Here is a 24,088-nt window from a genome sequence, read left to right as displayed (position 1 = left end):
TCAACGAACGGGGTGCGTTCGGTGACGGATGTGAGATGCGCTCGCTTTGGTAAAGAAATTAATAATCGCGAATCGCACGAGTTGCGATACATCTTGCAGAGGTATTTATAAAGGAATGCGAGTTTTGCAAGAATTATCTTCGTTGCCTTGGGGATCTTGTTAATCATTACTTTGCGGTTATTTTAGCTTGACGTTTGGTCACGTATAAAACTTGGGAAGCATCTCACCTCGCTTTTCAAAGAGAAATCGATTCAATTCCCATATACCAACTCGGCTTGTCCACCCGAGGTTCGTACATACCATATACATCCGACCTGTGGCTACTCGCGAGTCGCTCGAGTCTCGCAACGAAAAAAAAAAAGAAAAAAATCGAGTCAGCAGCCGATTTTCGATCACTCGAAATTTTTTTACTTGAAAATTCGAGAAGATCGAGGGCGCGGTACGGACACATTTTTCTTCCGTTGTAATATAAATCACCGGGCGGCAGGTGTTGAAACGTCGTCACACGAGAGGTGTAATTTTTCTACACCCGATGATATGAGAAATAACAGTTACGATATTATTAATCTCGACCCGCGTGTCTACGTCAAAGTCAAAAACACGCTGATCTGTAATCGCGATTATGTGTCCGGTAAAGGTTTTTAATCAGACCAGGTATAACACTCCATCGATCGGATTCCGCGATAAATTGAATATAAACATACACGAGTTTACGTTGGAATAAAAGCGATTGAAAAATCCGTTTCTGAATCGAAGATGAATGAAAAAAAAATAAAAGATCGCTATCGGCTCGATCCGCTCCGTAAATCATGCGAAAATTATCGCGTGGCATTCGGTATTCGTATTTCCGTAAATCGGTCACGTTCAGTTTGATAAGTGCGATAAAACGAACGGCGGGGTGTCTCACAGTGATCACGTTTCCACGTAGCTACACCTATTACATAAATATACACGGGTATTTATATCTGTGTAAATACAAATAAAGGTGGAGGTGATATTTTATCGAGCGAAGATGAAAGGGGAATGCAAAAAAAAAATATATCGCGAGGATCGTCAGGCGTCCGCGTAGACGTAGACGGATACACGTAGGTAGGAATACGTGTATACCTGTAGGATATCGTGATATCGAAGGATTTCATCGTTTCGAGTGGAGAAAGTTCACGATTCTTTGATCGTATAACAAGCAGAAGATTGTATTTCTATGTGAATTCCCCCTGGTTGGCACAAGCCGCCGTTCAATTTTTCCTCAATTTATTTATCTTTTTTTTTTCTCTTCTCCTTTTTCTCGCTCCTCTTCCTCTTCTTCTTCTTCTTTCTCTCGATATTTTCTGGAGGCATAAAAACGCCTCATGGATCGTTCAATTTTACCGTCTCATCGGCACGATATGATAACTCCGGATACTCCCAGCGAATTTACCTTTTGCAGTTTACAATCTCGTAATACAAGACTGTAATTTTGCAAAACTACGTATTATCCAATAGTATGAGGGGAAAAAAAAAAAAGACGAAGGAAAAAATAACACTGTAATTCGTGATCTGTTAGCGGGGCGGTGAACTTTACATGCTCACGTTAATTTCTTCTTCTTCTTCTGCTTCTTCTGTTTTTTTTTGCTTTTGCTTTTGCTTTTGCTTCTCCTTCATTTTTTCATTCCTATGGACCTATTCGACGATGGATCAATTATTTCTAAATATTGCAGATCGGCTACGTATTATATACATACAAGAGTTGCAACGTAGCGGTAGCATTTGCAAATATGTTATTATATATTTATTATATAATTAAAGTTCCACCATCTTTTCTCACGCTTTAAAATAGTAATCATCGGTTACTACTTAATTATCCATGTTAGAATATAGCCTTTTACTCGATATATATAATATACGTAAAACCTGAATATATGTATATATATTTTTTTAATTACAATCGTACCGCACCGCACGTATTTGTCGGAAAGATTTTTTTCACTTTTTAGAGCGTCTTCGTTACAAAATTTTTTTTTTTTTTCTTCTCATGCTCAGAGATCAAGCGTTACCTAATCAACGATGTATTTTGAGTCATTTCGTTGAGACGTGAAAATAAAAATAAAGAATAAAAGAGAATCAGCTTTCCTGTGGCCAGGAAATTATGAATGCGAGAAGAAAGGAAGCTCTTATCTCGGCAGAAAGAAAGAAAGAAACCATAAAAATGTATAAAAATAACTGAGAACGGTCCGATAATCATTAAACTCTCGTTAGACAGTAACCGTACACTCTTAAAGTTCAATTACAAAAGACGGGTAACACCTCTCTATTACCTCAGTTGCATCGTAAAAACGCTGTACATATTCTCCTTTATTTCATTTTATTTTCTTTTTATTTCTCTAGCTTTCGGTTTCAATTTTTCCTTTTCTCGTCTCCACTTTCTTTCGCGATTTAACGAGCGCAATGCCAGAGTTTCCTTCTTTTTATTCCCATTCCCCAAGTCATTCGAAAGCTCTCAAATTTTTCATTTCCGAAATATGGCTAGAAAATTCATTCCGGATTCCGATTGAATGAGAAAAAAAAAAGTATCGACGTTTCCGATCACCATATCATATAAGATCGTCAAGGTTACGGGGGGCTATGAGATGAGATAACCGGAAGCATTTTTTTATCTTTATTTGTCAATAATACGTCTTCAAACGCGACGTTTTACGCATATTTTTAATATTTGCACGCAGCGTGATTTTTTTTTTTTTCTCTCGTAGGTACCACGCTTATGTATATGGGTATAAATTATACCTCGGTTAAACATTGTATGTACGCTGATGATTTCTTCTATTATTAGTTTGTTGTTTTTTTTTTTTTTTTTTTTTCAATTGAACAATTCAATTATAAAATTTATTTTACAACGATACGGCCTTGATTCGAATATGAAAAGTAATTAGAAACGACAACTGTAGTAGGAAAGAAGAGAATAATTTCTGTGAAAAGTTATAAACCGAAGGCGACCGCATAACTGCGGTATAATATTTGCTCTTGGTTTGTTCGTCGGTTGGGTCGTTTATTGTCACCGTAGAAAATACGGGGAGGAGATACGCGTGTAACGCGTGTATATACAATATCGTGATTTGATCGGTGTAGATTGCAGTGTCAGATCCGAAGTCGTCGCGTTTCTTTTTTCTTCTCCTTTTTTCTTTTATTTTTTTTATTTATTTTTTTTCCTCATTTCTTTTCTCGTAGGCTCAGCGGTAGCAGTCAGCGGCGGGGACGTGGAAAGTGTTGAAACCTCAGAAGGCCGTAAAAGAATTTTTCACGGTTTTGCGGTCGAAGTAAATTTACGCTATAGAACCCCGCGACGGACTCGTCCGCAGCTGCCGCTGCCTCTTTCGATCGAGCTGCTTCTTCTCCGGCGGCAGAAGAAGCTCTCGGATTTTTACCGATATCGTTTCCTTTCAGCGAAAAACGCATTTGTACAGCGGTGTACAGATTTTTTGCCCAATACCGATTTTAAATCCGCGCGAAAATCATATCGGCCGTATTTATGTCGTCCACGAAATCGGTTTGCACATTTTTTTTTACAAATATCCGAAAATCGATCCCCTCGTTTTTTTTTTTCTTCATTTACATCCCAAACCCACGTCAAATGCAGAAGGACCACGTCATTCGTCGGACGTATTTTCATCGGAGGGAATGTGACGGTTTTTATCAAAGTGAAATGGAATCGAAAATTCGGGTCAACGATTCGATCTCGTCTCATTTGCGAAATTTTCGATCGCGCCACTTTCACCTACTCTCGTGCAAAACCGACCTTGACAATGAAAATTTCTTTTCGATTTATCTTCGCTAAACAACTTATCGTAGGACCCCGTCACGACGGACAACCGGTTCTCTTACAACTATATAGTCACTTTATGCTTTTATGCTAACGGGTGACCGAAGAATACGACAATCTCCGATCTTGGGAGCGGCGTGAACCCCACCGTAGGAACAACGCGCCTCGTCTTATTCCATTTTACGACACGTTCAAAATGATCAGGATCTTCACAAATCTGCTCGATAAAAATCCGCGGGAATCGGGGGGGGGGGGGGATAAGTTTCTTTACTTCTCGCCACCCCGTACGCCCGTGATGTTCCGTAACTTTTTTTTTACTCATTATCGTCGACTGAATTCCGTTAGCGTGCACATGTAATACAAATATGTGTATACGTAGTCGCTGTGTCACGTGTAATTTGTCTGTACGTGATTATAACGTCTGGCGTGGAGGCTTCTTCGGGTAACCCGCACCCCGGGGTCAAAAGACGAAGAGGTAAATTAATAACGATTATCTCACAGCTAGTTGCACCGCGATTCCTCGTTCCTCTCGTATCCAAGCGGCAGCGGTTTATTCGCACGGAGTGAATAGAGCGGTTCTTTTCTTAGCCGGTATACAACGCCTACCGTCTATTTTACCTTCGTCTTCCTTATCAATTGAGAATTCGCATTCCTAACGATCGCGAGATCCTGGGAATCGGTATTTCATTCTCTCAAAATCAGAAGAATAAACGATTTTTTTTTCGATACCGTTGAAGTTCCAACGTCGACGATGTTACGCGTGTGTATATAATATATATTGATAGGGATATCGATTTTAGCCCGCAGCTGCGATCGGTATCTGGTCATTAATTAAGGATGGACTGCAGGCGTATCGATAAATCTCAGGACTATTAAGGCGACGATTCGCGAAACGTCGATATATGGCCGCGCGCGTATAGCTGAGTGCACCGGAATTTACCATTTTAAATATCCGATCGACGCGGTCAAACGATCTACTTATCTTGACCGCGTTTCTGTCCAATGCGAAAATACAGCCGACTCTATTATTATGCGTGACACTAATCTTCGTTGCAATTGATCATCGACTGGGTCCGATCTTCTCTGTCCCTGCGACGGAATCGAGTCATCTTAGTAGTTCGATTTTTCCTTTTTTTTTTCTTTTTCTTTACTTTTCTCATCTCATCGACGTCTTTCGGACGACGTCTACCTTGATATTATTTTTCTCACGAACCGGATTGAAGACAATAGGAATATGAACTATATTCTACGGTATCTGTACTAATTAGTACATTAAATTTCCACTTTTAATTTTTATTAGATGTTCGCACTTGTTTTTTTTTTTCTCTCTTTTTTCATTCTTCTTTTTTTGCCATACATTTCTCAATATTCCCACGAATGAATAATTCATTCGCAACACCTGCAGATGCCAATTGTCGCAATTTTTTTTTCGACCTTGCACATGAGAAAAGTGGAGAAGAAAAAAATAAATTAACAAATAAATTAAACACAAAGGACAGAAGATCGTTGTTCATTATAATAATTGACGTAATGTCGTATCATACCAGCGGACTACATTACAATAACATTTTATCACGAAAAATTATCTCTCAGTGTAAATAATATACATATACATATAACATACGAATGAAATTTTATAACAATAATTGGCTCGAGTGATGTATAAAAATTACGCAATTGACTAAAAATTTTCTACATTTTATTTCTCTTCAATTTGTTTATTCGAAATATTGATTTCTTTTTTTTTCTTCAATTTATCGAAGCGTTCTGCATCCGCATAGCTTGATTATATATCTTTCGAAAAATATTCTAGTACGCTATTAGCATTTATGATACCCATACGTACGTTATTATTGCGTTGTTCGAATCGTTTAATTATTATTACCAATCAACGACTTAGATTCCTAATAAGAAGAGAAAAAAAAGAAAAAAAAAAACGAAGGTAAATTATTCCTGCTTTACGATCTCCCGCTTAGGTATACACATGAAACATTACAGATATTTCGACGTCGATCATTCGTCCGTAGTAACGAAAATTTCCAAGTACGTGTCGATCGCACGAACTCCTTTTGTGCCTCGTATTAATTATGCGGTAATTAATATTCCCCCCCGCCCCCCTCGGTTGATGGAGAAATATATATTTTTTTATCTTTTTTTTTTTCTCTTCTTCTTTCGCCTTCTTTCGATTCGGAATCGAGGGCATAAAATATATTCGTGACGAATCTCATGACAACCGACGAGGAGATGACGTTCGTCACGACCCCGGAGTAGGTAGGTAGGTATACCTGGCAATTCTTGAGAAAGCTCCTTATAACAATTTGATCTTAATCTCAATAAGAATTGGGTTCACAAACAACCGTATAGTTAAATAACTACCTACTTCACAGCTGGTTGAAAGTTCATCTCGTTATTACAATATATATATACATGTATATATATATACATACGTATGTAACGACTCTCTTGTACATATCTACGTTGCTCAAAATATTTATTCCGAAATGGATTGCGCACGATTATTTGTAATTTTTTTTTTCTTTCAATTTTTTTCCTTCAATACATAAGTATGTATATATATATGTATGTTATGTAAACCGATTCCCGTTGATATTTACGCTATTTACCGTAACGCGGTACGTAACGTACATACATGGGAATAATTTTGAAATTATAACGTTCGCCGAATAATTGGTATAATTGCGGAAGAAGATCTCGGTTTGGTATTAGAGTTACCGAGGGATTTGGGCCGTCCGAAATTGACCTTCCGTAATTGTTAGCACCCTGGAGTTTGCGCCGGTAATAGAGGAATCTGTTTCCAGTATTAATATTGCACAAGCCCAGCAGAAAGATATATATGTGTATATATATCTCTTAAGAAAATGGGCAATTTAGCCGAAAGTATCGCAATACCAGGGATTATGGCAACTTCCACGTCACATCTCGTTCGGCTTCTCACAAAGATGTGAGAGAAGAAAAAAAAAAAAGTGGCGACGAAAAAAAGAAAAAAGAAAGAAAGAAAAAAATTAGAAAGAAAAAAGAACGACCGGAGTTGCGGGTCGCACAGGATCTTACGTACCCTCGTGTATATGACGTGTGTATCAGTCGGTAGCCCGTGGAAAGTCCATTAACAGTGCTCACCTCAAATGACAAAATTATGGTATAATGGAATACCCTGAACGTGTGTACGTACGGTGTATTGTATAATTACGAAATATGAAAAATATACACAAAGAGATACGCTCATCGTAATGAGGAGAGAATTTTTTCGATAATAATAACGGAATAACTGACTGTGTCATTCGGATTTATACGAATGTACCGTACGTTCAGACGTTAAGAACGTGAAAATCTATCGCGCGCTGATAAATTTATAATAATATACGCGAGTACTAATAACGAACCCGACCAACGTAATTTATGTACTCGAAGTTTTATAAATAATTTGAAAAGCGTAGAACGGAATTGCATGGGGATGAGAACTCGAATAAACCCGCTATGAGAAGTCTTCGGCTGCGAGCGAAGACCCGGAGAAATTTATGTAACTTTTAAAGACATGCACACACGACGGTATACCCGGTTTCCATACATCGGTATGCGTAAGAATAATAAGTAGGAACAATCTTAACTTACTAATTACGTTAATAACAAGAGGGAAAGGAACACATACTTATACATATACCTACCTAACTGTGTATAATATACAGACGGTGCACATGAGCTACGAAATGCAGGTGAATACTTTTGTACGTCGTGTTACCACCGGCTCCATTAAGTAACCGTATAAAACTTGTGTGTATTTAACGAAAAAAAAAAAAAAGATGAGGGGAAAAAAAAAAAACAACAAAATAACTAGAAAATAGACGATACAAATATACTTGCAAAGGTGTTTCCTTTATTTCACATAATATATTAAATATACATATATATATATAATGGCATCTCACGTCGGAGTATCAAAACCATTGTTACAAAAATGCGAAAAAAAAAAGAGGAAGAAGAAGAAGAATGAAAAACGAAAAAAAAAAAAATGACTTAACAACGTCATTACAATTATGCCATGCATGTATTACTTAACGATTACATTACAGTTGGATGCATGCGAGGGTTTTACGCGTGTATAATGTGCACGGTAACTGTATATCTCAGAAGAAAGGAATAGATAAAAGAAAAACAAACAAACAAACAAACGGAGGAAATAAGAAAAAAGAAAAAAGAAAAAGTTGCATCGCGAAGATGCGGAGAAGTGGCGATATTAATAGGTGTACGGTTTTGTATCCGGGTTTTGAATTTCTTGCACGGGTAATATAATGATCAGTTTCAACTAGCCGCGTTGATACTTGGATAAAACTCGATGGTACTTGTAACAAGTGTTACGCATCATTACGCGATCGGTGAAAACTAGGCAAGCTCGCGTGTAACCGGCAATCGAAAAAAAACGAACGTTTTATACCGGATAACGATCCTCCGCCGCATCTTGACGATCACAGAAATGTGCAGATATTTATATTGTTATTTTTTTTTCTCTCTCTTCTTCTCTTCGCTTCTTTTCGTTTGTCCGTTTGGTTTTAGTTTCGGTATCTGAGCGCTTCCCACGTTGAAGTTTTGATACATAAAATATACTAAATGCATATTGTAATAAATAAATATGTTTTATGTTATCACTTCGAGGAGCGTAGGAAACTTTCGTTTGCGTTCGTTTTTGCATTAAACGTGGCGATGTATTTTCATGTTGGCATTTGAATCGTAAGGTTTATACTCCTCCGTCGTAAGGTGGTTATTGAAAATTGGAAGCAATCGTGTCGTCGAATAGTTTGATAAGGGGCACAGAATTGTCGCGCGAGACACGGCTGAACGGACTTATTAAGTTCGACGCTGCTTCCCATCTTCGTTATACTTACGAACGTAGATTATCGTTATTATATTATTTACTTAGAATTATACGCCAGGTGCAGCTAGGCATCGCACCGTTTTTTTAGCGTCGTAGGTAAGAAGGCTTGTATTTACACTTAAGGTCCAGCACCAACAATTCTGCGGATGCTGTGGGTCGCTTGGCTAATTAATTTATAACGATTTAATATGTCACGTTTATCCGGCTCGGGGTGGTAGATATTCACGGTCTGGTTTCGAAGGTCCGTCCGATGGGAATGGGTTGTCGGATTGCGGAACTTTTCCTCCTGGAAAACCTCCGGGAGTCGATGGACCGGTTGGGAATCCTGGGCCGCTCGGTCTACCGCTCGGATAGCCTTCTTGTCCTTGTTGGGGTGGAGTCGATGGGCCCGAGGGTCCCTGGGGTCTGTTGTTTCCAGGGAAACCTCCTGGACCGCTTCCTCCCTGGGGATATTGTGGGAATCCCGAACCAGGGTAACCACTCGAAGGTCCGTTCCCCCCTTGCGGTCCTTGAGGGTATCCCGAAGGACCCGATGGCCCTTGTGGCTTGTTTCCTCCCGGAGAACCTGAGCCGGGATATCCTCCTGGACCGCTACCTCCCTGGGGACCTTGAGGGTATCCTTGTCCCGAAGGACCCGATGGTCCTTGTGGCTTGTTTCCTCCTGGGGCACCTGAACCTGGATATCCTCCTGGACCACTACCTCCCTGCGGACCTTGGGGGTATCCCGAAGGACCCGATGGGCCTTGTGGCTTGTTTCCACCTGGAGAACCTGAACCGGGATATCCTCCTGGACCACTACCTCCCTGGGGACCTTGAGGGTATCCTTGTCCCGAAGGACCCGATGGGCCTTGTGGCTTGTTTCCTCCCGGGGCACCTGAACCTGGATATCCTCCTGGACCACTACCTCCCTGCGGACCTTGGGGATATCCCGAAGGACCCGATGGACCTTGTGGCTTATTTCCTCCCGGAGAACCTGAACCGGGATATCCTCCTGGACCACTACCTCCCTGGGGACCTTGAGGGTATCCTTGTCCCGAAGGACCCGATGGTCCTGATGGCCCTTGAGGTCTGTTGTTGCCAGGGAAATTTCCACCAGGGTATCCACCCGGGCTACTACCTCCTTGAGGACCCTGAGGATAACCTTGTCCTTGAGGACCCGATGGACCTGATGGGCCTAGAGGTCCGTTGTTATTCTGGTTTCCTGAACCGGGATACCCGCCTGGACCACTGGGCCCGTTGCCACCTTGAGGTCCTTGATTCGATGGATAAGAAGATCCTGTTTGTCCTTGCTGATTTCCACCTTGTTGATAGCCACCCGGGGGTCCTTGTGGCGCGGGAGATCCGATGATCGAGTAATCGTAGAGATTCTCGTTTAGATAGAACAAACTAGACGCGGAAGCACAGTCGAATTGATTCCACCAGACACAGACGAAGTATTCTTGGTGGAATATCGTCCCGTTTGGACACAGAAAATCGTATGTTTGATTATTAGAACAAATGTGGAAAACTTGACATTGCGCTTCAACGTCAGCATAGTATCCTGGCCACTGTTGAGAGTCGCACCTAAATCCGGTCTCAGGGATTTCAGAATAGATAGGATAATCACGGCCAGGCTCACCAGGTATCGCGGAATAATCGCCGTCGTCGTAATTGCCGTCATCATACTGTACCGGTTGACCAGCGGGGAAATTTCCCGGAGATCCTGGAAAACCGCCCTGATTTGAATTTCCACTCGGTCCTTGTCCACCACTAGGGAATCCGCCGCTGGGTCCTTGTCCACCACTGGGGAATCCGCCGCTGGGTCCTTGTCCACCACTGGGGAAACCTCCACTTGGCCCTTGTCCGCCGCTAGGATAGCCTCCTGGTCCTTGAGGACCCTTTCCACCACTCGGTCCTTGTCCACCACTAGGGAATCCACCGCTGGGTCCTTGTCCACCACTGGGGAAACCTCCACTTGGCCCTTGTCCGCCGCTAGGATAGCCTCCTGGTCCTTGAGGACCCTTTCCACCACTCGGTCCTTGTCCTCCAGGATATCCAGTCGATGGTCCCTGTCCTCCACTTGGATAATTTCCACTGGGACCTTGTCCACCACTTGGTCCTTGTCCGCCAGGACGACCGCTCGGATATCCAGAAGATGGTCCTTGTCCGCCACTCGGTCCCTGTCCTCCACTTGGATAATTTCCACTGGGACCTTGTCCACCACTTGGTCCTTGTCCGCCAGGACGACCGCTCGGATATCCAGAAGATGGTCCTTGTCCGCCACTCGGTCCCTGTCCTCCACTGGGACCTTGTCCACCACTTGGTCCTTGTCCGCCAGGACGACCGCTCGGATATCCAGAAGATGGTCCTTGTCCGCCACTCGGTCCTTGTCCTCCAGGATATCCAGTCGATGGTCCCTGTCCTCCACTTGGATAATTTCCACTGGGACCTTGTCCACCACTGGGACCTTGTCCACCACTGGGACCTTGTCCGCCAGGACGACCGCTCGGGTATCCAGAAGATGGTCCTTGTCCACCACTGGGTCCTTGTCCGCCAGGACGGCCGCTCGGATATCCAGAAGATGGTCCCTGTCCTCCACTTGGATAATTTCCACTGGGACCTTGTCCACCACTTGGTCCTTGTCCGCCAGGACGACCACTCGGATATCCTGAAGATGGTCCTTGTCCGCCACTCGGTCCCTGTCCTCCACTTGGATAATTTCCACTGGGACCTTGTCCACCACTGGGACCTTGTCCACCACTTGGTCCTTGTCCGCCAGGACGACCACTCGGATATCCAGAAGATGGTCCTTGTCCACTACTGGGATAATTTCCACTAGGTCCTTGTCCGCCACTCGGAAATCCAGACGATGGTCCCTGTCCGCCAGGACGACCGCTCGGATATCCAGAAGACGGTCCTTGTCCACCACTCGGATATCCTTGTCCACCAGAGGGATATCCGGGACTCGGTCCTTGATTCTGTGGTTTTCCCGGAGAACCCGGAGATCCTCCTTGCCCAGGGAATCCACCCGGAGACGGTCCCCCCTGAGGATTCTGAGGTCCTTGTCCAGATCCGGGATATCCACCCTGAGGACCTTGCGGCTTTCCTGCGCCAGGACCTCCTGGTCCCGTAGTGCCTCCGGGCTGTCCAGTTATCAAAGGATTCTTCGGTCGGTCGTAAACGTAACCTTCTTCTGCCTGCGAAACACACAAACCGTACAATGTATCCGCTAACATTACACCTCTGAGAAATATCAGGTTTAGAGGTCACACTACATCACTCTACGATGTTGCAATTCCAAAGTTATCTTCAACCAGTGTGTACAAACTTACCAAAGATGTGCGGGCGATAGCCAGTAAGGCTGAAACAGAGGAAATGTTACAATTATATCCTCATACTCGTTGAAGAAAAGAGGCAGTAAACCCGCAGTGGTAATGGTAACTTGCCAAGTCTTATTACGAAACTGAGATAACCGATCTAAGAATCGCCTACGGCAGGCTACTGTTATCCCGCCAACTACTGTTGCGGACGACACACACTGTATAATATCTACGGGGTACGTATTACTCCAACTATATTATATATAAATATATGTACACATTGTTCTTCGATGTGTCTCTCCACTTGCAAATTAAGTTTACAATTTATACGTTATACTAAATACGATATCCCCAGCGAACGTCCGGCTAAATTTAATGCCGCCATCGAGTTCAGTTATCCCATGCTTCCGATTGCTAGTCTAGAATTTTTCGATACGCGAAAAGAAGAGGGAAAGAAAAAAATAAAAACTCAAGTATTCCCTATCGTGTATCTCGTGCCGCGCCGGTATACCTTGTGCGAATACACGAGTTCGAAACAATGCTCCTAATTAATTAGCGGGAAGTTATGTCACAGATTTTTCAACTCATTTCTCTCGTGTGATCGTCGTGTGTGCAACTTCTTTACTCCCACCTGAAAGTCGAGTGATTCTCATTGTCAGCCGACGAACGCCTTCCCGTTGGCTTATTTTCAATCCCGAAGAACTTTGCATATCGGGTGATAACATCGTTTTGCTTTCGTTGGACATTTTGTTTGGAAATTTTTCAAAATTCCTTCGCGCAGTCGCGACGAAACGAGGAATTTTTGGATCGGAGTTTTTTTCTTTTTTTTTTTTCATCGGTGAATTCGAAGATGTGAAATGATTCGGTTATAGAACGCGTTGGAAAAGCTGATTTCGGGAAGTTTTGATTAATTGAAGAAAAAAAAAAGAAATAAAAAAAAATTTCACACTCACCTATCCACAGCGACCACGTCTTCATGGTTGTTGGTGCTGCCTCCCTTAAAGTGTAACTCTGAAAATCGACAGAACTTTGATTGAAATGTTATAAAAATAAAAGGGAAAAAAAGACGCTAGAAGAAATTGACGAGTTCAAGAAAATTCGACACTATGCATTCGAACTCTAGGCAAACGATAATTATTTTGAAAACGTCACTCTCAAAATTGAATAGCTCCAACGAATGACAAAACCGGATCCCGAACTTTTCTAAAAACTCAATGCAAACGACAACGAACAAACAAATCGTTGGTTATCTCACCTAAACTGATCCTCCCGAGAACAGTCGATCAAAGGTAAAGTCAGAAGGTGACTGAGTACGGAGGTGTTGCGGTGGACATATATACCTGCAGATCTCACCCCGGCGATGATATTCTCTTCTTCTTGGTCTCCGGCCCGCTATTTGTATTGGTTTATTTGTGCGAGCCGCGCTTTTAGTCCCCACCACAATGGTTTTCGAAAATAATTCGCGGGGGGGTGGCTGGGTGGGTGGGTGGGTGACTCGCGATTCTCCCGGTGACTTTTCTAACTTGGGTATCGCGTCGCGCGTCTCCCTCCCCTCCGATCACAGGAGGGGAGTGCAAGAATTTAGCGGCCGTATCTGCTCCTGCCTTTTTTTTGTCTTCTTTTCTTTTTTTCCGTATAATCGTTATTATTTTTTACCTACGTATCGCCGATGTGCGCGCTTATGCGGTGTATCAACGTTTGCTTTGCATGTAACCCGAGGATAGAAGCCAACCTAGACAAGGTAAAGGAGGTGAAGCCGCGGCAAAAGACGACCTCACGACGCGCCACTGACCCGCCCCGAGGAGCGAGGGGGGCTAAACTAGGAAATGTGGTAGGGGGGAAAAAGGGAGCCAGGGGATGCCAAATGGAGGAATAAATTTTATCCGGTGGTAATGGTGGTGGTGGTGGTGGCGGTGGTGGGGGGATACGCCGCGAGATGTAGCATCTCCGGGAGATGGGCTCTCGTGGGAGGCACGCGGGGTTAGTGAAAGTAAAACATCGCAAGTAGAGTAACATCTTCTGCTCGCTGCCCCCATCCGAACGACGGTATCCACCTCGCGTAAACCGTACGACGGTGGTCCGTACGTAAGAAGTACGGATGGATGGATAGAAATCCCCCCCATTCCCCCCCTTGCCCCCCTTCCCCCTTCTCCCCCTTGTTCCCTCGTGAACTAAAACTAATTCCATCCTATCGCGTCTTCGAGAATATAACGCGGCGTCGAAAAAAGGATAAAACAACCGAAAGAATTCCTCATCTTCTCATCTCTGAACTTAAAACGTACGATGCCGATGGATTTTGCCATCATTCGAGTGAATCACCTCAGCAAGGATTAACAGCAATGCCGTTCGTTTCGAACGTATTTTACTTAACTCGTGTTTTATTATGTGTAAGATCAAACGCATGACCCTATTTCACTTGACGAGATGATGTTCGTCTTCTACCTTATTCCAACGGATCTCGTTCGATGATCGTTCGATTGGTTTCCATCGAAATTCAGATTTTGTTTCTTCTCTCGATTCCTCGCCCCTTTTTTTTCTCCATTTTTCAAATCTAGCCTACCCCGATGTAATAATTAGTACCGAGCGTTAATTGGACAGGTGGAAATCAATTAGCTAAAGAGAATTGCTCGGCGGTATGAGGACGAAACTTGAAGACGTGTTATTTAACTGCACAGACCGACCAATAAAGGAGGTGTCAGCTACGCGTGAGAAAATTACTGTTCAAATCCTAATTGAAATTCAAAGTGAAATTACCTCACTCTGCGGGTATATTAATTCTCACGCGAACTCGTTTTCGTTTTCATTTATTTGTTTGTTTCTCTTTCTTCCTCTCTTTCTTTCTTTCTTTCTTTCTTGCTTTCTTTTCGTCCGACGAGTACAATTTTTTACACATTCCCCAGAGAGCAAGTTGATGAATTTTATTGATTAAGTGTAAAAAAAAAAACAACAAACCATTATTACCGATTATGCAGAATCGATCGTTTATGATCAAACGTATGATTCGTCTTTTCTTCTCCTCATCTTCCCATAATTTGTGATTCGTTTTCCAGGAAGCCAGGATAATCCTGCCGATACGAAAAGAAAAATAAATGAAATCTCACTGGTTACGGAGACCGAGAAGTTGGGCTTACGCGGTACAGGATATCGTACGTACTCGGTTTTCAGTTAGAGGGGAAAAAAAAAAGAAGATACGTGCGCGCGTATCAAAACTGCTGCGTTTAATCGTATGGACAAGTAAGCATTTTCTCAGGCATCGGGTTTATTTAAATTTATAATCGCAATTAAATTTTACTATAAATTTACAGCTCGTTTGTCGCGTTCATTGGATTCCAGTAAAACCCCGTTTGCCCTTCCGCGACACAAAGTCGTTAAACCGATCGACCGCAATATCCGACATTCGTAAAGTGTTTTCACCCATTTTCAAAAAACCTATTTTATTTTTTTCTTTCTTCTTCTATCGCTCGTCCGAAAATTATCCGTCAGAAACGATTCCAATGAATGTTCGGATACTCCTGAACAAAAAAGAAGGCTGGAAAAAAATTTATGATTCTTCTTGGCGGGGATCAGGATCTGAAAAAAAGGCACGTCGATCATCGTCCGTTGGTGCATTCGATGGTTTATAATCGTTTAGTAAAATAGCTTTGGGCTGATTGATCGTTACGAATAACGATATGTGTTGTAATACACACTCGAACGGTTGAGAGCTTCGCAAAGTGGTGGATATTCGATATTATTCGAGAAACGAGAGGAGAAAAAAAGACAAAGAAAAAAAAATAAGCAAAAGTGGCAAAACGGCGATAGTTCTCGAGACTCGTAGCTTCTGCCTCGATTTGTAATACACATTATAACTTTGCACGTACTTTATATAATTGTAACCCAGTAAAATATGAATGTGCTCGACGACGTGCACAGGCGCCCCAAGATCGTAGAATTGTTCGAAAAAAAAAGAAAAAAAAAAAAAAATCCGCAAAAGTATTATGGAAATCAGTGCTAATGATCGCATCATCATCTGATGGGCTGCTGAGACAATACCTCGTCCTTGGCTCATCCGAAACCGAAAGAAGAACATACATCAAGCGTACGAGGCGTACGCGTATGCCTACGTTCGTAAGAAAAATTTACTGCAGTTATTACGATACGTCAGTCTTATTTCGAAAAAAAGAGGTGAAAAAAAAAAGATAAATTCTTCCGTTTGGTTTCTTTTTGGTTTTTTTTCAGGTCATTTTTCTACCAGCCGCGGGTTGAGTCAGCCCGAAATCTCTTTTGGCGTAAGTTTGTTAATGCGGCAAACTACGAGCGGTGGAAAAAGAAAAAAAAAAAGGAGAATAATACCTTTCATATATTACGGGAGTATCGTAATTTTTTTTGAACTATTCAGTAAATTCATTTGTATTCCGCGGATAATTCTTATAGGAGAAAACCGAAAAATAAATATCTCAGCAGCGCGCGTGTGTGTCCGTCGCCCATTGTGTGCACGCGGTTATATTTGAAAATTATGCAGCTTATGTATGATACCGTGTTTTATAATCGTGGCGAGGCGAACAAGCTCGACGAAGAATCGCTCGAACGCTTCGGCGAACAGATTTTTCGATACCCGAATGGCTAGAAAACTTGTTAGAATCGATAGCCCCGCGTTTGACAGAGGTGACGAGCGGCGGGATCGCGGGTGTAACGAAACGGTGCCGCAATCGAAAATCGGTTTCTTTTTTATTTCTCTTTTCGCTCGTCGGATGTTCTGGTGAAAAAATAAAAAAAAAAAAACGGCCAAATTTTACGGGTATTGGCGAAGTTTACGGGTGAAGAAAAAAAAAGTAAACGTGTAAGGTCGAATTTCGACCTTAGGAAAAAAATAAGCGAAAATGAAGCAAATTCATTGTTCAACGTTCCATTATGAGCAGCGCCAAGTAAACTCATGTCCATATAGGCGTAACATCTCTTATTGTTAGATTACATGTTTTAGATTTCGTAAAATTACTGTAAACGCTCTTTTGTCTTTGCTATATTATTATTAAAATTAAATTCACTTTCGTGTTATTTGTTAAAAGATATATTTATTTAGTTTTTTTTTTTTTTTTTTTTTTCTGCCCCCTTCTCTCAATCTCTTCAGATCGAACGTCGTAGATTAATTAACGCGTGTATATTCTTTTGAAAAATTATCTTCGTACAGTTTATCTTCCAACGATCTTATCCTAATTATCATTCGAGAATGAAACGAAGTGAAAAATGTTGAATAATTTTCTGAAACAACATAAATCTCGGATAGGAATAATATATTACACTCAACGCGTTAAACGGTTGGATTAAAATCGTCCCGTTTTGTCGGATAAAAATTTTTTATCGTTAATAATTAACCGTGAAAAAATTCTTTGTTCAATTAATACCGCGATTATCCATTTTTTTTTTTCTCCATTTTTTATACATCCACTCACGGAGACTGATCATTTTTTCTCACCGTAGAAATTTGACCCGGACCGAATTCAATGGAATTATTTTGAAATTTCGATCGAGAATTTGACCCCTCGATCGTCCCGATGAATAAAATTCATCGATCACGACCGATTTTACCTACGGTACGCCCTTTGTGAATATAATTAGAGACGTGAAACGTGAGTGAAATTTTATCGTTACGAAAAACTCTGAAGAATTTTTTTCGTTTTCTGCCACTTGTGCGGCAGACTTGAGAAACTCGCATATACATATATCAAAATGCGGGCAAACGATGGAAATTAATAAATTGCGTTTCCATATCTTTTCAGAGTCGAGTAGTTCAGCCGAGAAATATATTTATATATATGTATGTGTATGTGTGTATATATATTATACTTCTTCTACAGCACATAGACGCATAATAGGCGATTATTACATTCGTCTGGGAAAGTTGAGAATGGGCCAAGGTGGAAGTAGCCGGTATCTAAGGATGGGATAGTTTCATTAAAACGGTTTTATTGTCCGCGCGTTAGAATCGCTTCGCTTCTATTCACCTCTTTGGACTACGATGGCTCGAACGGCTCGCCCATTAAAGGTAAAGTCTGTAATTTAATTGAAGATGAGCGAATCCATTTTCCCCTCCCTCCCGCAATACCTATATACCGCCCATGTCCGTTACAATTCTCGCCTCGTATGCGCGATCTGATAAAATTAATTCCACTCCTATGAAAAGGTAGCCCAAAAACCCTTTCGCGGTGGCGTACGTATCTCCTTCGAAAAATCAATTGAAAAAAAAAACAAAAAAAAAAAGAAAGAATAAATGACGGGAGTGATTCGAAAAAAGAATACGAACCTTTGTTCACCTTTGTGTTCACCTTTGTCTAGATCGCTAGACATCAGACGAATATATGTAAATAGCCATGCATATGCATGTCTTTGTTTTATAGCGGCGAAGCGGAGACGTAGGTATACCAACGGAGGTATAATATTATATATACACATAGTGCAGCAGCACTTGTGTATATCTTCCTTTATCTCGAAGCGCGCGCGCGCGCCCGCAGGTTTTACATTTTTATTGCTTTGTCGTTAATTGTCCGCTGTATGGGGTTACAGTAGGTATTAGTGAAAGCATTTCCTTGTGCTCGAGATTAGAACGAGCAACAGCTATTGTGCAATTCCTATAAATTTTTACCCGCCATATTTAGGATCTCTCCTACGGGTGTATAAGATTTTTCGTTACTATTTTCAATCGCATTTCTCTTCAGTTACCGAAATTCATCAGGTGGGAATAAATGAAATAAGAAGGTTTTTCGGTGTGAAATTTTTTTTTCGATCGTGGGATACGAATTTGGTTGATGAGAATCGCCGTTGACGTCGATGATAATGACGACGACGACGACGACGACGACGACGACGACGACGATTTTGCCGTGGAACGCCAGAGGCGTATATCGAAGTTATTCCCAGCTGCGCCGCTACCTTCTTCGGAAATTATAACTGTCAATGTGTGTATAAATATATTATTACCGGAGAGTTATGTAGGAGATTACGAGCGGGGAAACTCAACTGTTTCAATGTTGACTAATAACGCCGTGTTTTAGTCGAGCGTATAACGTTAATGCAACAGTTCTCTTCCTCCGTCCAATTACGCTAAACATCAAATATCATATATACGAATCGTAAACGACGTGTACCGGACAGATATTATTTTGCAAGAAATTCCAACAAACTTCATCATCCCGTAGCAACCGTATTCTGCATCTTCGTCATCGTCCGCGTCGTCGTCCTAACGCATCCTTCGACTCGACTCCCATTATTCTTCCCTCCTTCGATTTTCTATCGCGGGGAACGGAGGTGCGTGCTTTCGAAAAAAAAAGTTGAGTTCTCATCTCGATTCGCGTCGTCGAAATATCACGGTTTACAAAATCATCGAACGGTGAGAACAGGTGTAAGATGTTCTAATTGCGCGTTTCAAGTGTTTCAAGTGTTTCCAATTTTTCCTGCGATCGATCTTAATAATAAAATCAAATCAATTCTCACCGCTCGATCATTCATTCGTGAATTTCGCGAACGTCGTTATTTATTCGCGTTTTACAACAGAAATCCAAGGCTCTGATAATTTTCGGCGATCGTTGAGACGAAGAAAATTAATTAGCGGATGAGCCGTGAACGTGTCCGGGGGGATGCTCGTGTCCGGCGTGCGGCCCGTCATTTTCTTCACCTTCGGCGTTACTGCCGACGGTAAAATATACCGCGGCCCAAACGACGAAGAGGGTCAACAGAACGAGCATGGTACGTCCGCGAAATTTATCCCAGATTATACCAGATCCACCGGAATAATTATTTCCCCGCAATATCTTCTCGCCGCTGGTGCCGAAATTTTCACCTCCCGATCCCTGTCGCTCCATTTTTTCTGGAATGAAAAAATCCAGAGTATCGAATCTGCGGTGATATCGTCATTTTTTGGTTCGATTCCTTCCTTGTTTTTCAAAAAAAATCGTTGGTATTGAAAATGAGATGAGAGTGAAGAAAAAAAAAGAAGATATAATTTTACATGTACATCGTATTCACGCTGTATATTTATTTAGACACATTACATTCGATGTACGAGATCTTACGCGATATGAGGTGAATAATGCGCGTATAAAATTGAGTAACACTGGCTTACATTTCTGTTATTCTCAGCAGCTTTGTATGACCCCTCAGTTTTTCATATAACTACTCGACGAAATCAGTAGCACTCTATTAATCTCCTCTTACCGCGAAGAACTAATTCTAAAATCAATGATCAATTTTTCGTATTTATCTTCACAGGCGGCTACACGGCGTGACGCGGTTTATCTTATCTAATTTTCTTATCGGTTTAATCCATTGCGGACTGATTATGGAACATTCATTTTATCGCCGATAAGAGAGCTGTTTCGTATTCATTTTCATTTCCGAATAAAATAGCTAACTTTTTTCCATCTCATTTTCTATTTTCCCTTTCTTCTTTTCGACCGTTGGAAAAAGTCGACGGAATTTTCGATAATTTATTTCCAAAATTGACGAGTACGAATTTTCGGGGGGAAGAAATTTTTTCGTCGATCGAATACGACGACTCGATCGTTACGCGGTTTGTTGGGGGGAAGAAAGGGAGAACAGATTCGTTGTTCGAAAATCGTCCGACGACGTACGTATTTTCGCCCCGTTTCTCCTTTTCCGGCTCGAATTCGTTGCACCAACTTCCTTATTTTCGTCCTCGTTCAATTCTGTCTCCTCCCACCGACAAATTTTCCCCACTTTTCCCCGTCAAAACGGCGCCGGAAGACGAACGACGTCTGGTAAACCAACACGGGTGTATAAATACGTATATATATATATGGACTATGTACAGTAGATATATAAAGATTATGTTTTCCTGCGGGAAGTTTTTCCCAAAGGATGTTTCGATAGCGTTTTATCCGGCGAATTTCGTGAAAAAAAAATATATAGAAGGAATAGAAAAAAACCGAAAATTCTTTCACCGACATAACACGCAAAATTTTTTGGAATCAAAAAATTGATGTATCGCCTCCCGGGGCTCGAAGAAATGTTTTGGAAAAAAATCGACGCCCGCCCCGATTTATTTTTACGCATATAGATTGAGAAATTTCGAGAGATCCGAGAAAAGTGGAATAAAATAAGATCGGGCATTAGAAACGAATAACGCGAAGTGACGCGAAATGAAAAGAGGGTGGGGTATGTCGCGAGAAAGATTGGCTTTTCATTCGGAAGCCGTCGACGATCGTCGATATTCAAAACTCAATTTTCACAATGTTGAAAAACAAGAAAACCAGATAGAGGTGTGTCGGATAAAATTCGCCGAGACGCGAAATCGGCGTCGGTTTTAAGGACGTTGGATGACGTGATCTCTGACCCGACGCGTCCTCCGACAATACGTAATCATTTCCTCTTAACCTCTCGGCTACGCTACGTCGCGTCGAACGTGTAAGAAAATTTTTTTCAAAACCCACACCATGTCCTAGGATTTTTTTTTTTTTCGTTTTCTCTTTCGAATAAATCGGCCGATACCCGTTCGCAAATAATTCACCTCCGTGCGTAAGTGTCGTGTATATTTTTTTCTTCTCGTCCTTTTTTTTTTTCGCTTTTTACCCAATTTTATGAAATACAGAATGAAGGGCACGTGCCGGATATAATTGTGTAAATTTGTCAGTTTTTAGGAACGTTCGAAATTTCTTAAGAACTTAAATGAAAAATTATGACGAGTGAAAAAAGCGGAGAAAAAAAAAAAAAAAGAAATAACACCAAATCGGCTTTCTTGAGCCACCGAGATAATAAATTACCCTCCATAAACGCTAAAAGCATCGCATTATACGTGGGACGATGGGATGAAATTTTTAGCGCGCGTTCTCCAAATAAAAATAATAAAAGCAAATCAGAGAAAAAAAAAATTATCGCTACCGCGCGTTAAAATTATCCAATGTTACGACGTGTGTACTACGCGTGGTTTTTTTTTTTCTTTAGTAGATTATTACGAATCTCCCGCGGAAAAGGTACCCACCTACTCGCCAACGGACGAAGACGATCGTTAGTATTTTATTCATCCTTTTTCTTTTATTCTCTCGTCGCAGTTGCGACACATCATTTTAGTTTCTCGGTTATCCTAGCTATTAGTTCTAACGTTTGTTCCACTCACGTGTACTTCGATACGCAAAGTGCTTCGTTATATCTAGAAATATTTGGACTCTCGAAACCGATTTCTTACAATAGCCGTCATTTTTTTTCTTACAATTCTCGCGAAACCTCCTCAGCGCAGAAAATTCGTACGCTCGTCCTTTGCGCTCTGATTTCTATAACGAAGAGGAACTTAGGATGGAAGAAAGGAATCGTAATTCCCTATTGCGATTGCAGTAGATACAATACACAGGTATACGTTACAAGTTCTCATAACAATCGAACAAAATGGCTCAAGAGCAATGAATATTATGTAAACTGGTATAAGGACAAGAGAATGAAGCAATGTTATGTGAACGGACGTTTTACTACGATCGATCACCCCCGCTCGATCTCCTCTGTTGTACGTTCTCCGCACGTGGATCGTTCGCCAGCCTCGCAATCGCTGCGGATCCCCAATGCAGCCGAACAACGAGATCTCCGGCGACGACCCGAAGATGTAAAGAAGAGAGGAAAAATTCCGGATGAATCGAATTTTCGGGGGAGGGCGGGGGAGAGGAAAAAAAAATTCAGATCGTTTCCAGTTCTCATGCGGGCTATCGGCCGTAACGTACGTACCTCGTTCGCAACGCGTACCAGCTCCGCGTCATCGATTTTCACTCAAGCCAATTTATACCCTACGGCCGACTCACAGCACGGATTGATTCCAACCCCTTTGATTAAGACCCATAAATATGTCTCCCGCAGATTTCATACTCTGAATCGGATTTAAGGAGGCACTCCATTCGCACAGACGTTTATCGTTACATGCGAAACTCTCGCCTTTGTTTTTTTCTTTCAATTATTTGAACAGTTTTGAAATTTCCGATCGAAAAACTGTACGAGAATCACAAAAGAGGTTTCGATTATTTGTACTCTGGATCGAGATGTGATTTATTTGTTTTATTTTATTTATTTTTTTTTCTTTCGAATGTTGAGTGATTTATCTGGATCGATTTCGTTCCGAAAGAACTAGATCACGGCAGTTAGAATTTTATTTATTTAGAAACAATAATTTTAACCGTACATCTGTATACGATCTTTGGCGATGATTTTACAAAGGATACAGATCGCGATAGGCGCGGTGCATATAATCATCGGTAATCAAAGATTGCAAATAGCAGAACTTGGAGAATCGAGACACGAATCGCAGAGAATAGAATCGCAATAGCCTGGATCTCTTTAATCTTGAGATCGAGTTGTATCAACGTGGTTCACAGTTTACCCTCCAATTACACGGATCGATACCGCTCGTCTTCATGGGAATGAGGGGTATTTATTTCATCGCAATTTTTCTCCACGTTCGCAGACTCGAAAATTATTTATTCTTCCATTTCGTTTCCTGCACTCGTACCGTCGGTGGACTCTGCGGGGAGGGCGGGGGGGGGAGCCCCCGCGATTTTCTACGTACCTCCTGCACCGGGTGACTTCGAGTCTCACGCTACGATCGCAATATAATAGATAATCCTCCACGTAACGCGACGACATAACGCAGCGGAGAATTAAACATCCCGCTACGCTGTGGTGTAACCCACCTAGCGACGGAGCGAGCGGCCACTTGAAATGAAATTATGCGCATAAACGCATTGTATATCATTCGCCATCTTCCGTATCACTGCACGCGGCAAAAACGCCTATCTGTACAGTACGGGAGAATTTCAACCGAGATTCGCGTATTTCATTAGCGAGGATTAAAATTCTTCACATTTCCAATACACGCGCCGTTTGTACCTCATCCTTTATTTTATTTTATTTTATTTTTCCTTTTTTTTTTGATTCCTAGATATTTCCAGGTCAGTTTTTCCCGTTTTTCCCATCGGCGGGAGAGATCGTAATTTCATTTATCCTTTTTTTTTTCAGACCGGGACGCAGGATGAGGTCAGGTCAGACTCGCACTCGCTTGTACTTCTGTTGCATCTCGTCCGATCCTTTCCCACCTTTTTCTGGGAAAAGGTCAGTAAACTGTACGTCGGCCCGAAGTTACAC

At 41.7% G+C, this 24,088-nt stretch overlaps 1 protein-coding gene and 1 long non-coding RNA gene across 39 annotated transcripts; both read right to left on the bottom strand.

Moving 5' to 3' along the window:
- Window positions 1–7,663: 7,663 nt before the first annotated feature.
- On the bottom strand, window positions 7,664–13,379 carry LOC105691739 (collagen alpha-1(I) chain-like). Of its 38 annotated transcripts, none has more exons than XM_048656499.1 (7): window positions 13,236–13,376; window positions 12,934–12,991; window positions 11,993–12,021; window positions 11,410–11,857; window positions 11,248–11,280; window positions 10,969–11,028; window positions 7,664–10,932 (listed from the first exon to the last, which is right to left on the bottom strand). In XM_048656499.1, exons 2-7 carry the CDS (start codon window positions 12,956–12,958, stop codon window positions 8,879–8,881), a joined length of 2,649 nt encoding a protein of 882 aa, XP_048512456.1. In that variant the 5' UTR covers window positions 12,959–12,991; window positions 13,236–13,376; the 3' UTR covers window positions 7,664–8,878. The 38 variants fall into 38 exon arrangements, with proteins under 38 accessions (XP_048512456.1, XP_048512445.1, XP_048512444.1 ...); XM_048656488.1 differs by having other exon boundaries at window positions 7,664–10,584; window positions 10,690–10,761; window positions 10,873–10,932; window positions 10,969–11,857; window positions 13,236–13,375; XM_048656487.1 differs by having other exon boundaries at window positions 7,664–9,474; window positions 9,679–11,046; window positions 11,077–11,857; window positions 13,236–13,379.
- Window positions 13,380–19,289: 5,910 nt separating this feature from the next.
- LOC105691748 lies at window positions 19,290–20,343 on the bottom strand. The gene is made up of 2 exons (XR_001103374.2): window positions 20,076–20,343; window positions 19,290–19,820 (listed from the first exon to the last, which is right to left on the bottom strand). It is a non-coding gene; the product is annotated as an uncharacterized LOC105691748 (long non-coding RNA).
- Between the last annotated feature and the right edge of the window lie 3,745 nt (window positions 20,344–24,088).

Source organism: Athalia rosae, chromosome 6, assembly GCF_917208135.1.
Source record: "Athalia rosae chromosome 6, iyAthRosa1.1, whole genome shotgun sequence".
NCBI lineage: Eukaryota > Metazoa > Arthropoda > Insecta > Hymenoptera > Athaliidae > Athalia > Athalia rosae.
Note: the sequence above shows the minus strand (reverse complement) of the source record. Positions and strands in the feature narration are given on the sequence as shown.

What these genes read in the sequence shown, in the direction of transcription:
- LOC105691739 (XM_048656469.1), bottom strand. Translation starts at nt 12,958, where the DNA reads ATGAAGACGTGGTCGCTGTGGATAG. An exon ending in GACGTGGTCGCTGTGGATAG is followed by an intron (nt 12,022 to 12,933) that starts GTGAGTGTGAAA and finishes CCTCTGTTTCAG; the next exon opens with CCTTACTGGCTATCGCCCGC. An exon ending in TCCAAGTGGAGGACAGGGAC is followed by an intron (nt 11,044 to 11,073) that starts CATCGACTGGAT and finishes GAGGACAAGGAC; the next exon opens with CGAGTGGCGGACAAGGACCA.